General features: G+C 39.9%; 1 protein-coding gene across 1 annotated transcript; it reads left to right on the forward strand.

The window, feature by feature from the left end:
* The first annotated feature begins 614 nt into the window (after nt 1–614).
* On the forward strand, nt 615–14,413 carry LOC307008317 (uncharacterized protein). Its single transcript, XM_079631060.1, has 5 exons — nt 615–2,915; nt 4,969–6,030; nt 6,397–6,403; nt 6,467–8,874; nt 12,581–14,413. The coding sequence occupies exons 1-5, from the start codon at nt 630–632 to the stop codon at nt 12,611–12,613; spliced, it is 5,796 nt and encodes a 1,931-aa protein (XP_079487186.1). The 5' UTR covers nt 615–629; the 3' UTR covers nt 12,614–14,413.
* The last annotated feature ends 367 nt before the right edge of the window (nt 14,414–14,780 follow it).

The raw sequence follows: 14,780 nt of genomic DNA on the forward strand, positions 1-14,780 counted from the left end.
ATAACGTTTCACGTTTCATTTCAGATTTTTAGAAAAAAGGTGGTGCATGCGCCCCTGTACAGCATTCTTCTTGTTTCTCAGGTTGAGAAAAGGTCAGAGGGTTTTTTTCTCTCATATTTTTATTAATTTCAGTTCTTCTCAATTATCAATATTTTTTTTTTTTACAAAGTCTGTTTTTGTCTTTTGCATTTGTTATTTTGAGGTTTATTATCACACATTTCCTCCGGAATCTAAAACAGCAAACTCATAATAAAATACAAATAACGCGTAAAATCTAAGGATACTTATTGTACACAAGGCTGTTCTCTTCTTATTGTGTATGTTCAGGCCAAACTCACTGAGCGTCGCTGTTCTCTAAGAAAACGTTTTTGGTCATATTTATCACACTCGCCATGACAGATTTCCATAGGTGGAAATCGCACAAAGGAGCGCGCCATGACTAGAGCTTCGTAGTGTGTCCTGTTCGTTCCCTGATCATTTTTACACGAGGAATACAAATATTAAAACGCTGCAGAATGGAGGGATTGGTAAAGTCACATTTTTGGAGGTATGTACTAATGGTCCTTCTGTTTTTCTCCGCTATTTTGGACATCGCGTCCTCTGTTACGCACTATTCTATCCCAGAAGAAATGGAGGAAGGCTCTGTTGTGGCTAACTTAGCCTCAGATTTGAGTCTGGATGTGAAAACACTGAGCAGACGTAAAATGCGGCTTGATATTAGGTCTAACAAAAAATATCTCGATGTCAACAAAGAAACAGGAGAGCTCTACATTTTAGAAAAGATGGATAGAGAATATCTCTGTGTATCAAAAACAGCAACAACATGTTTTATCAAAATGGAAGTCACACTCGAGAATCCTGTGCGAATGTTTAATATTGAAATTGAAATTGTGGATATAAATGATAATGCTCCCCAGTTTTGGAGGGATTCGATCCGTCTGGATATATCAGAATCTACAGCAGCCGGAGAGAGATTCTCGCTCAGTAATGCGGTGGATCCTGATATTGGCACGAATTCGATAAAAACGTATTATTTGAGTAAGAGCGAACATTTTGAGATTGAAATACAAACAGGGAGGGACGGATCAAAATTTGCTGATTTGATTCTGAAAAAGCCTTTAGACAGAGAAGAACAAGCTTTACATAATCTGATCCTCACTGCTGTGGATGGAGGAGTCCCCGCGCGCTCTGGCACGGCTAGCATTATTGTGCGCGTTCTGGACACGAATGACAACGCCCCTCAATTCGATAAAGACACTTATACTATAAATCTAACAGAAAACGCGCCTACTGGAAGCCTTGTAGTGAAGTTAAACGCCACTGATAAAGACGAGGGCTCAAATTCAGATTTACTTTATTCTTTTAGTTTGTATACATCAGAGAAAACGCAGCAAACATTTAGTCTGAATCCTAACAATGGCGAAATCAGAGTGAAAGAAATGATTAATTATGAGGATTTCAGGATCTATGATATGGAAATTATAGCAACAGATAAATCAGCTAATAGTCTTTCTGGAAAGTGTAAAGTAAAGATTTTAATCACAGATATGAATGATAATCATCCTGAAATTTCCATAAAGTCATTCACAAGTCCAGTTAAAGAGGATATACCTGTAAATACAGTGATTGCAGTTGTTAGTGTGAGTGATAAAGACTCTGGAGAAAATGGACTGGTAGATGTTCATATTTCTGATGATTTACCTTTTGCGCTTAAAGAATCATCTGATAATTATTATGAATTATTAATTTCAGAACCGTTAGACCGTGAAAAGGTTGCAGAATATGACATCACTATTACCGTCACTGACAGGGGCAACCCGCCGTTATCTGATAATGAAACTATAACTTTAGAGCTACTGGACGTTAATGACAATGTTCCTCAGTTCCCGCAGACATTCTACACGATTCCTGTTATGGAGAATAACGCGCCTGGAGCTTCACTGAGCTCTTTAACTGCTATAGACCCAGATCTCCATGAAAATCAGTATCTAGTGTATTTTATAATAGAGAAGGAAATAGTGAACACCTCCATGTCCATGCTGTTCTCCATTAACCCAGAGAACGGTAATCTTTACGCGCTAAAGACGTTTGACTATGAGATGGAGAAGGAGTTTCTTTTCCACATCGAGGCCAGAGACTCTGGTGTTCCTCCGCTCAGCAGTAACGTGACCGTTCACATTATTATCATGGATCAGAACGACAACACACCGCTTATAGTGTCTCCATGGCGCGCGCACGGTTCGGAGGTGAAGGAGAAGATCCCGAGATCCACCGATAAAGGAACTCTGATAGCCAAAGTCATCGCCATAGACTCTGATTCAGTGCACAACTCTCGAATCACGTACCAGTTCCTCCAGAACACGGACGCCACGTTATTCAGCTTGGATCAATACAACGGAGAGATCCGGACCATGAGAATGTTCAGTTACAGAGACTCGCGAGACCAGCGGCTGGTGGTGATCGCCAAAGACAACGGAGAGCCCGCGCTCTCTGCTACAGTCACCATCAAACTGTCCACGGTGGAGACCGCCCTCAAAACCTACACTGAGGTGCCTCTGGAATATGACATCTTCTCAGATCTAAACCTGTATCTGGTGATCGGACTGGGCTCTGTCTCCTTTCTTTTACTCATCACTATACTGGTGACCATCGTGCTGAAGTGTCAGAAAGCGAAGCCCAGCAAAGCGGCTCCTTCGTGCAGGAACAGTGTGATCAGCGAGAGGAACTCGACCATCGCGGACTCCACTCTGGTCTCCAACGATGCCTACTGGTACAGTTTATTTCTAGCAGAGACGAGGAAAGGAAAGCTGGTGGTCAGACAGCCTGCGCCAAAGGGAGCGAGATACATCGTGTCCAGTTTACCGAGGAGCACAGGAGTGACCGAGACCAGCGACTCAGCCGCTTCTACTCTACAGGTAAGCAATGGCACATAGTGAATAAAAAAAAATCCAATTAAAATTATGGATTTCCCCCCCGGTAAAGCAAGTTTAACTTTGCGCATGGGTTTTATTATTTTATTTTGCGTGAACTTGCCAATACACGTACTCCGCAGGTAGATAATAAATATTTGGCATCACTTTTACGCACTGTAATGCAGTTATGTTGTTCAGCAATGCAGCTGCATTAAACCTCCAAAAGTTTATCGCATTCAATGACAATTGTTAATTGCGTTAAACATAGCATACTGCATTTTTATTGGCACACTTTTTAAAGGTAACCTGCCTTGCATTTTACTTTTACTTTTGTTTTCATCCACTATACGAACTACTTTGTATTCTGATTTTTTTTATTTTAACCTTTTTTTTTTATATATGTCATTTTAATCAATATTATAGGATTTTAATACTTGTTTCTAATTGTATTCGTTACGTTGCACTCCTCGCTCCTGTGCGCATAGAGTCGCTGTCCACCAAGAAAATGCATTTCTAGTCGTACTGCCTTCGTCGCCATTGCTGATTCCGTAGGACAACATTGCAGTCTTTCTTTCAGGCAGGACTATTCGTCCTCTGATATTTTATTTCAGTTGGGGTTTTCTTTTTACATGTTTTTGTCCGCATTCATTTCTCTAAACATACCCAGTTTTTGGAACACTTTGGAACTTCCTCCTTGCGTGCATATTCACGAGAATCAAAAACAATGGAACCGAAAGCACTGCTTTGGTTAAGGTACGTCTCGATCTTCGTATTCATTTCGGCTGTTTTTCAGACAGCATCTGCTGTTACGCACTACACAATTCCCGAGGAAATGGACGAAGGGTCTGTGGTTGCAAATCTGGCGTCTGATTTAGGATTGGATTTGAAAAGTCTTAGTAAACGTAGAATGCGGTTGGATGTCGTCGCTAGTAAAAAATATCTTGACGTTAACAAAGACACTGGGGAGCTGTACATTTTAGAAAGGATTGACAGAGAGAATCTGTGCACATCGAAATCAGCCACAACATGCATCCTTAAAGTGGATGCAACATTAGAGAATCCTATTCGAATGTTTAATATTGAACTTGAAATCATGGACATAAATGATAATGCGCCACGTTTCCGACGAGATACGATGCATCTAGACATATCAGAGGCAACAGCAAAAGGGGAGAGGTTTTCCCTCACTAATGCAGTAGATCCTGATATTGGCTCGAATTCGATAAAAACGTATTATTTGAGTAAGAGCGAACATTTTGACATTGAAATACAAACAGGGAGGGATGGTTCAAAATTTGCTGATTTGATCCTAAAAAAGTCATTAGACAGAGAAGAACAAGCTTTACATAATCTGATCCTCACTGCTGTGGATGGAGGAGTCCCCGCGCGCTCTGGCACGGCTAGCATTATTGTGCGCGTTCTGGACACGAATGACAACGCCCCTCAATTCGATAAAGACAGTTATACTATAAATCTAACAGAAAACGCGCCTACTGGAAGCCTTGTAGTGAAGTTAAACGCCACTGATAAAGATGAAGGAACAAATTCGGATATATTTTACTCTTTTAGTTTGTATACATCAGAGAAAACGCAGCAAACATTCAGTCTGAATCCTAACAATGGCGAAATCAGAGTGAAAGAAATGATTAATTATGAGGATTTCAGGATCTATGATATGGAAATTATAGCAACAGATAAAGCAGTTAATAGTCTTTCTGGAAAGTGTAAAGTAAATATTTTAGTGACAGATATGAATGATAATCATCCTGAAATTTCCATAAAGTCATTCACAAGTCCAGTTAAAGAGAATATACCAGTAAATACAGTGATTGCAGTTGTTAGTGTGAGTGATAAAGACTCAGGAGAAAATGGACTGGTAGATATTCATATATCTGATGATTTACCTTTTGCGCTTAAAGAATCATCTGATAATTATTATGAATTATTAATTTCAGAACCGTTAGACCGTGAAAAGGTTGCAGAATATGACATCACTATTACCGTCACTGACAGGGGCAACCCGCCGTTATCTGATAATGAAACTATAACTTTAGAGCTACTGGACGTTAATGACAATGTTCCTCAGTTCCCGCAGACATTCTACACGATTCCTGTAATGGAGAATAACGCGCCTGGAGCTTCACTGAGCTCTTTAACTGCTATAGACCCAGATCTCCATGAAAATCAGTATCTAGTTTATTTTATAATAGAGAAGGAAATAGTGAACACCTCCATGTCCATGCTGTTCTCCATTAACCCAGAGAACGGTAATCTTTACGCGCTAAAGACGTTTGACTATGAGATGGAGAAGGAGTTTCTTTTCCACATCGAGGCCAGAGACTCTGGTGTTCCTCCGCTCAGCAGTAACGTGACCGTTCACATTATTATCATGGATCAGAACGACAACACACCGCTTATAGTGTCTCCATGGCGCGCGCACGGCTCGGAGGTGAAGGAGAAGATCCCGAGATCCACCGATAAAGGAACTCTGATAGCCAAAGTCATCGCCATAGACTCTGATTCAGTGCACAACTCTCGAATCACGTACCAGTTCCTCCAGAACACGGACGCCACGTTATTCAGCTTGGATCAATACAACGGAGAGATCCGGACCATGAGAATGTTCAGTTACAGAGACTCGCGAGACCAGCGGCTGGTGGTGATCGCCAAAGACAACGGAGAGCCCGCGCTCTCTGCCACAGTCACCATCAAACTGTCCACGGTGGAGACCGCCCTCAAAACCTACACTGAGGTGCCTCTGGAATATGACATCTTCTCAGATCTAAACCTGTATCTGGTGATCGGACTGGGCTCTGTCTCCTTTCTTTTACTCATCACTATACTGGTGACCATCGTGCTGAAGTGTCAGAAAGCGAAGCCCAGCAAAGCGGCTCCTTCGTGCAGGAACAGTGTGATCAGCGAGAGGAACTCGACCATCGCGGACTCCACTCTGGTCTCCAACGATGCCTACTGGTACAGTTTATTTCTAGCAGAGACGAGGAAAGGAAAGCTGGTGGTCAGACAGCCTGCGCCAAAGGGAGCGAGATACATCGTGTCCAGTTTACCGAGGAGCACAGGAGTGACCGAGACCAGCGACTCAGCAGCTTCTACTCTACAGGTAACTTGAACTGCATTAAAAAAACACATTTGAGTTTTATATTCAATATTTATTTTAAATAACGTAGGGCTATTATTTTATTCACATTATATTTCATACTTTTACATTTCTGCTCTGATCATGAAAATCAACTCAGTTACGAAAATCTTGACTTTATATAATATATTTGTCGTAATTCTTTAAAACGTACTCGACGTGTCGCTGTGCCCCAACAAAACGGAAGATTTTTCATTTATTTATTTATTTTGTAGACGCCATGACAGTTCGTGCTCAACGGCGACGCGGAGAATCTTTATAAAAAGCGTACGGGGATGCAAGTGCTTCTGTTTGCTTTCTGCATCGAATACTACTGTGATACTTCCGTAGAACGCAGGTGAAACCTAAGTCAATATTGGAATACACCGAATGTCTTCCATTTGGGATCATCATTGTTAAGGACATCTGTGTTTTGTGCTCGCAAAAACAACACGCTTCACAGACATAATGGAGTACGCAACATTACTGCTGTTTTCGGCACTCGTTTACACTGCGTCTTCTGTCACCCATTATTCTGTTCCTGAGGAGATGGAGGTAGGCTCTGTGGTTGCTAATCTGGCTGCAGATTTAGGAATCGATGTGCAAACGTTGGGAAGGCGAAAAATCAGGTTAGATATCATTGCAAATAAGAAATATCTGGATGTTAACAAAGACACAGGAGACCTGTTTATTTTGGAGCGCATTGACAGGGAGTATCTTTGCATATCAAAAACAGTATGTTACTTAAAAATGGAAGTCATACTGGAAAACCCAGTTCGTATATTTAACATTGAATTGGAAATAATGGATATTAACGACAATGCGCCTAACTTTCGTAGGGATACGATTAATTTGGACGTCTCTGAATCTACAGCTGCTGGCGAGAGGTTTTCTCTAAGTAATGCGGTTGACCCTGATATAGGTTCAAATTCCATTAAAAGTTATTATTTGAGTGTGAGTGCAAACTTTGATATTGAAATACAGACAGGAAGGGATGGTTCAAAATTTGCTGATTTAATACTGAAAAAAGCCTTAGATCGCGAGGAGCATGCCATACATAATCTGATCCTCACTGCTGTGGATGGAGGAGTCCCCGCGCGCTCTGGCACGGCTAGCATTATTGTGCGCGTTCTGGACACGAATGACAACGCCCCTCAATTCGATAAAGACAGTTATACTATAAATCTAACAGAAAACGCGCCTACTGGAAGCCTTGTAGTGAAATTAAATGCCACAGATAAAGACGAGGGCTCAAATTCAGATTTACTTTACTCTTTTAGTTTGTATACATCAGAGAAAACGCAGCAAACATTCAGTCTGAATCCTAACAATGGCGAAATCAGAGTGAAAGAAATGATTAATTATGAGGATTTCAGGATCTATGATATGGAAATTATAGCAACAGATAAATCAGCTAATAGTCTTTCTGGAAAGTGTAAAGTAAAGATTTTAATCACAGATATGAATGATAATCATCCTGAAATTTCTATAAAGTCATTCACAAGTCCAGTTAAAGAGGATATACCAGTAAATACAGTGATTGCAGTTGTTAGTGTGAGTGATAAAGACTCAGGAGACAATGGACTGGTAGATATTCATATTTCTGATGATTTACCTTTTGCGCTTAAAGAATCATCTGATAATTATTATGAATTATTAGTTTCAGAACCGTTAGACCGTGAAAAGGTTGCAGAATATGACATCACTATTACCGTCACTGACAGGGGCAACCCGCCGTTATCTGATAATGAAACTATAACTTTAGAGCTACTGGACGTTAATGACAATGTTCCTCAGTTCCCGCAGACATTCTACACGATTCCTGTAATGGAGAATAACGCGCCTGGAGCTTCACTGAGCTCTTTAACTGCTATAGACCCAGATCTCCATGAAAATCAGTATCTAGTTTATTTTATAATAGAGAAGGAAATAGTGAACACCTCCATGTCCATGCTGTTCTCCATTAACCCAGAGAACGGCAATCTTTACGCGCTAAAGACGTTTGACTATGAGATGGAGAAGGAGTTTCTTTTCCACATCGAGGCCAGAGACTCTGGTGTTCCTCCGCTCAGCAGTAACGTGACCGTTCACATTATTATCATGGATCAGAACGACAACACACCGCTTATAGTGTCTCCATGGCGCGCGCACGGCTCGGAGGTGAAGGAGAAGATCCCGAGATCCACCGATAAAGGAACTCTGATAGCCAAAGTCATCGCCATAGACTCTGATTCAGTGCACAACTCTCGGATCACGTACCAGTTCCTCCAGAACACGGACGCCACGTTATTCAGCTTGGATCAATACAACGGAGAGATCCGGACCATGAGAATGTTCAGTTACAGAGACTCGCGAGACCAGCGGCTGGTGGTGATCGCCAAAGACAACGGAGAGCCCGCGCTCTCTGCTACAGTCACCATCAAACTGTCCACGGTGGAGACCGCCCTCAAAACCTACACTGAGGTGCCTCTGGAATATGACATCTTCTCAGATCTAAACCTGTATCTGGTGATCGGACTGGGCTCTGTCTCCTTTCTTTTACTCATCACTATACTGGTGACCATCGTGCTGAAGTGTCAGAAAGCGAAGCCCAGCAAAGCGGCTCCTTCGTGCAGGAACAGTGTGATCAGCGAGAGGAACTCGACCATCGCGGACTCCACTCTGGTCTCCAACGATGCCTACTGGTACAGTTTATTTCTAGCAGAGACGAGGAAAGGAAAGCTGGTGGTCAGACAGCCTGCGCCAAAGGGAGCGAGATACATCGTGTCCAGTTTACCGAGGAGCACAGGAGTGACCGAGACCAGCGACTCAGCAGCTTCTACTCTACAGGTAGGCTTATACAATGTTAACATGTAAACTAGTCCTTCAAAGAAGCCAGACTACAATTTGACCTTTCAACCTCTGGCCAAACACTTTTCAATGACTCCACTATTCTCTCTGAGACACTTTTTTCCGCTTTTACATTTCATGTGGAGATTCACAACTTTTCCAGCTTCCCATCTTGTATGGGGTCAGTGAGGATACATAAATTCATAAATTTGCTTTTCTGTGCATCACTTTCGAAACTAGACGTTTCAGTCGTACTTAGCAGATATTCTCTATACACTAGAGTTTGTGTATGTGTGTAATGTTTTTTTATTTGTGTCTTTGGTACATTTCTGCCACCTGTTCTTTTAATTTTAAGTCAGTTTCACACATTTTTTTTTGTAATTAAAGTTCATCTTTACTTTTAAAGTAAAAAATTTAAGCTTTTATCTGTTCAGAGTAACTGTGAACGGTAAATGTGAATTTATGCTGTTTGTTCTGATTCCACAGCCCCATTTTTTCTCTCTTTTACCTGTTGTATATATAGTCTCAGATTCCCCCCCGGCTGAGCCAGCTGTCACAGTGAAAGATATTTTGTGTGTGTGTGTGTGTGTAAAATGTCCAGACTTGTGCAAGGATGTTGCGTGACGTGTTGCTTCTCTCTCAGAGCAGGTTGACCTACTTTCCTGCCCTGCTGCTCCTGTTTCACCTGCAGTTCTGATGTTCACAAACTCTGATACTTTTGTGCTTAAATCTCTTAATATTCGGATGTAATGTTGGACTCCAGTGACTAAAAATCTAATTACAGTGGCCCCAAAAAGTATTTGGATAGTTAAGTCTGCATCAAGCTTTGTTTATATGCATGATTGAGTTGTTCTGAGGCATTTCACTAAGTTGTTTTCACTAAGGTAAGTGATTGAAAGACAGAATGAGAAAGTCTTTAATGTAACTTTAACTTTTCTTTTTTTTCAAACAACATATCTTAATCTGACTCATCTCTTATTCCTCTACTTCTTAGTGAATTGCGTAATGGAGTTTGTTTGCTTGATTTGTTTTGCTGCAACATTTTTTTTTGTGCATAATTTGTTATGCTTTTACATTATTCACAGGTCACCTGGAGTCCCTGATAATTCAAACAGCAATGACCGAGCAGAGGAAGCCTTTTCCTGCTTTGTTTATGCACTGTAGAGCTTTTGAAACAAGCTTGGACTATAGGACTGATGTAGAATAATTTTTGTAAAAGATTTTTATTTTGTCTTTTTTATCTCTGTTCAGTGAAATTCATCAAAATGTTTCTGCCATAAGTTCAAATATTGAAATGTGTGTCTCTGTTTTTGTTTCCGTTTTAAAGTACTCAAAATGAACGAGGTCCCTTCTCCCGCTGGAGGTATGCAGCCCTGACACCGTTTTCTCGATTTCTGGAGCACCTGATCCCAGGGCCCATTGACCTTTACTGAAATATGTGTGACTGTGTTTCTCTTTGTGGTTGGTGTTTTTTTGTCAGTGGAGTTTGCCTTGTCCTGTTGTAGGAGGAGCCAAGGAACCAATTTATACAACTGAATTCAAATCAGTTTTGTTTCCTGAGGCCTGTTCATAATCACAGTTTAGATGCAGGTCAACATTAACACTCAGTTTGACATCTCACTTGGTCTTCTCAGCCTTTTAGATGTACAGGCTGTTAGATTTAAACTTTGCAGTCTTTATGAACACAATGTGTGCATTTGTTTCCACTTGTGAAACTTAATAGTTAGACTGAAATCCATAAAGCTGGTGTTTTCTTCACTACAACTGATGCTATGCAGCCTCACAAACCCCTCCTTTCATAGACACCTTTGACCAGCAGAAGCGCTAATGATAACAGTGACTCTCTGTGGTTTGATTGACAGTGGCTGAGGGTGCAAGAGTTGCTCTGATAAACATGCCCTGCCCAGATGTATCACTGAATCGGTTAAAGAAAGTTCACCCAGAACCAAAAACTGATCATTTACTTATTTACTTAACTGATCAAAGTCAAATGATGTGATTTCTTTTGTGGAAGAATGTTTACACTGCTCTTTTCTCTACAATGAAAGTGAAAGGGCAATGGATGCTGTCAAGTCAAATAACCTTTATATATATAGCACTTTATACAATACAGATTGTTTCAAAGCAGCTTCACTGTAATAATAACAGAATCAATGATGCAAAAGTCATTCATTATGAGACAGATGTTGCAATGCGATTTTAAAAAGTAGAAATTCAGCTAAATTGACTTCAGGTTTTTTTTCTATTCTAATAGTGTTAATGTAGTGTAAAATATTTTTTCCCTAAACCTGACTATCTAGCGTCTGCAAATCGACACTTAATAAATAAATCTAGCGTCTTCCAATCGACACTTAATAACCTTTATACTCTAGCTCTCTGCGTCTTCCCTCGACAACTGGCCGAGTCTCTTACTCTAACTTACTTGCTTCCCTAAACTGACCTGCCGCGCAGCAGTAATAACAGACAGACTTTCAGCAAATGTCCTTCAAATGCCTTTATTAGCGGCCGGGAGAGTCTTCGAGCAGTTCTCAGAGAAACTCTCCCAAGAAGAATCAAAACCGGGAGTATCTCAGACAAATTCCATTGAAAAAAAACCACAGTACACACGAATACAACAGTTTTTATAGTATAGAGGTATGGCATAAATGTCATGCTGCATTACATAATTCCCCCATTTGATTGGTTCTTCATGTGCAAACCCTTCTGTTACTAAAGCAAACGTTGTTTTACTTCATTGTTAATCACAAGTTCTAACTTCGTCATCTGTCTAGTTTCAGTTCCCATATTTGTTATTTATACACACACACGCACACAAAGTCACGAATTGACATAAAAAGACACACATACATTCAGCCTGAGTACAGAACGTCTTAGTACATTGTGTTTCAGAGTGTAAGCTTTGTTAGGCTTGAAAAGTAGTGTAAGGTTAGATGTTAGTTAATATTAGTTTGATGTACAGTTTACTATTTTATCTATTCAAAATCCACCACAGTAGTCAAATCCATGTTACTTAATATTAAATGTCTTTCAATCCCAATCTATAAGATTGTGGAGGGAAAGTTTATTCGACAGCATCTGTTCTTATCCGCTTTCATGGTCTGAAAAAAAGCATTTTGACTTCCACAGAAAAAAAAAGAAAAAAAAATCAGGGCTTTGAAACGAGAGACGGGTTAGTAAATGGCAGAAGTAAATTCCTTTAAACAAGTATTTTAAATTAAATATGGCTCTAGTGCATGATGTGGGTTTTAACAATATATATATATACTGACTGTTCATCTACTAAACATCATTATGAGCTCCTCAGCCTGTTTGTTGGATGGTTTGTCTATGTGTGTGTTTGAATGGTTGGTGAATTGACTGGTGGATTCCAAGTTCACATACTGGTTCTGTTGTATTTCTTTTCACAAATAAATCAGAGTGATGGGAAACAACCACCCAGTTTTCAGCTCGCTGCCCTTCCATCACCCCAACCCCCCTCACCTGATATCTGAGCATGGTTCTCATTGATCAACCCCCCCCCCACCCCCCCCCCCCCCACACCCCCCGTCACCTGTCAATCAAACCAAGGTTCCACCTTCTGCCTGAAGCCTTTTATTTGAGTGACAGGCCTTGGTTGCATGAGACGTGTTCAGATTCTGGCCTATCACAATGTGAATAACATCTGAAGTCCAGCCTCTTACGTCCACTTTTTCTTTCTCTTTGGCAGGCATCCACCACCACCAGCAGCAGTTCCACCTGAGGACCTTCGCGTGTGAAAAAACGCTCCATCAACCTGCATGTCTGTTCACCTGCATCCATTACGTCCACCTGCACCATCCTACAGAGATGAAACGAACCCTGAATGATGCCGACATCTTCACATCAAAGTTCAGAGAGTTTTGCCCTCGCTTTTCCCAACAAGCCCATGGACGATCTGAACAGAGGAACGACAAAGACGAGATACTCTTACACCTGACCGGTCGGGACTGGACTAGGACTGGGTCTGTGAGCACACACACACACGCACACGCACACAAATGCATATCTTCAAACAGCATAGCTCATGTCTTTGTGAAAGAATCTTTTCTGAAAAACCAGTATGCTTGTGTTTGCATGGTTAAAGCTCCATGTTAGATCTTCATTATATATATATAGTGACTGGTAAAAACATTGGAGAGAGAAATTATTTACAGAATATTCTCACATGACCAGATGTGGACAGTGAATTGCACAAACAAATCCCATTTGTAATCTGTAGCTTTGTATTTTTTTTTTCTTGTAGAAATATCTAAACATCCTTGAAATAAGATTAAGTTGCCTAATAAGCAAATGTTTACAAAAAAATAAAAAAATAAATAATGAAAATTAGATTAAAAAATATTTATATTGCACATACATTCTCTAAGGTGCTGTTAATTTCATGCAATTTGCTTCTCATGTGAATATACCTGGTTTCATGCATGTTTAGATATTTTTATTGAAAAAAAAAGATTCATGGGATTTGTTTTGCAATGTGAGTGATACTGAACAAGCACAAAGAGGATTCAAATGATACAGACCTGTGGAGAGATGGCGTGGGGAGCTCTTGCTAGAAAGAGTTTGGACATCGAAAGCTTCTCTTTCCCTGCAACATGTATAAAGCATTTATTATGTGTTTTCTTGGATCTCATTAAGACTTCTATCAGAATAATACAAGTGTATTCAGAATAGGTCACAGCAAAATTGATTTGTTGGGCCTTATATTCTTTGCTCTTCTCTGTAGTGTTGTATTATGCCAGTGTTGCTGTTTGTGTCAGTATTTTGAGTTTCAGTTTGTAAAGAATCAAGCACTGATCGGACACAGAAAGTGTAGAGAACGGATACCGTTGTTGTTATGATCTCTCCTGAATCTGATATTATTTTTTATGACTGTAGTGAAGGCTGTAAAATCACCATGACTGCTTCCTCTGTGGTGAAGGATCTAATAGTCTGTTTCAGAATGATTTTAAATGATTAGATAATTGTATAAATAAATGATTTGCCATCCATTTATCAAAAATTTCATTTAAATATTTAAACCATTTATCATTGAATCAATTGCAATTTTTATACTATTATTTTCCTAGCTCTTGCAATGCTTTCTATTAGTTTTTAATCCTATGATGGTGGGGTTTCATGGAATATTTGTCTTCACGAATAAGAGATAAGAGGGAATATTGCAATGGGATGTTGTTGTGAAGAAGTTTGGTATACAAAAAAAATAACTGTTTTATTTGTGCTGGTCAGATGAAGATTATTCAATAAACCCCATTTATTTATGCTATTTCATGGCCTCCTCTGTCAACCTCTAAGGCTGATAGAAGTATTGGGTACCAGACGAAAAAATGGGTTTGCATATCAGACAAAAGGAGACTGGATCCAGTACTCCTGGTGTGGGGATCTGATGTATCCTCGGTGTCTGGTGACATTCATAACTGCACAAACGCAGACACAGCACAGTGATGTCATAGTGCAGAGGCGTTTGAAGGACACAGTCGTTTCTAAAGTGACGAGTTTAGGAGAGTCCACTAATGCCCAATATCTCACATAATAACACATCTACTTCTGAGATGTCAATCAGTGAGTTACTCCTTTTTGTCATGTATAAAAACACACAATTTAGGAGATGGAGACATAAGAGTTCCATCAGCCTTTCACCGAATCTTTCAAAAAAGGCCAAAATGCAAAGAGTACTCAAGGTGGCGGATGACTTATGACAAATGTTAATGTTTACTTTGCTTATTTTATATGCTATATAATTATTATGGAATGTGTTTGTTTAATACTCATGGAAATGCTTTTAAAAAAGAACACATAGAAAATACATTGTAAAAGTTTAATTTTTTTCATTTTGTAATTTTTTTATTTTTATGTTTTAATATAAACTTTCATATTGCTGCTTTTTATTG

This window comes from Phoxinus phoxinus (assembly GCF_949152265.1).
Source record: "Phoxinus phoxinus genome assembly, chromosome: 12".
Taxonomy (NCBI): Eukaryota; Metazoa; Chordata; class Actinopteri; order Cypriniformes; family Leuciscidae; genus Phoxinus; species Phoxinus phoxinus.

Excerpts from the sequence above, each read along its gene's own strand:
- LOC307008317 (XM_079631060.1), top strand. The coding sequence starts at position 630 with ATGGAGGAAGGCTCTGTTGTGGCTAACTTAGCCTCAGATTTGAGTCTG. Across the intron at positions 2,916-4,968 it reads CAGCCGCTTCTACTCTACAG|CTACTGGACGTTAATGACAA; the intron begins GTAAGCAATGGC and ends ATAACTTTAGAG. Across the intron at positions 8,875-12,580 it reads CAGCAGCTTCTACTCTACAG|GCATCCACCACCACCAGCAG; the intron begins GTAGGCTTATAC and ends TCTCTTTGGCAG.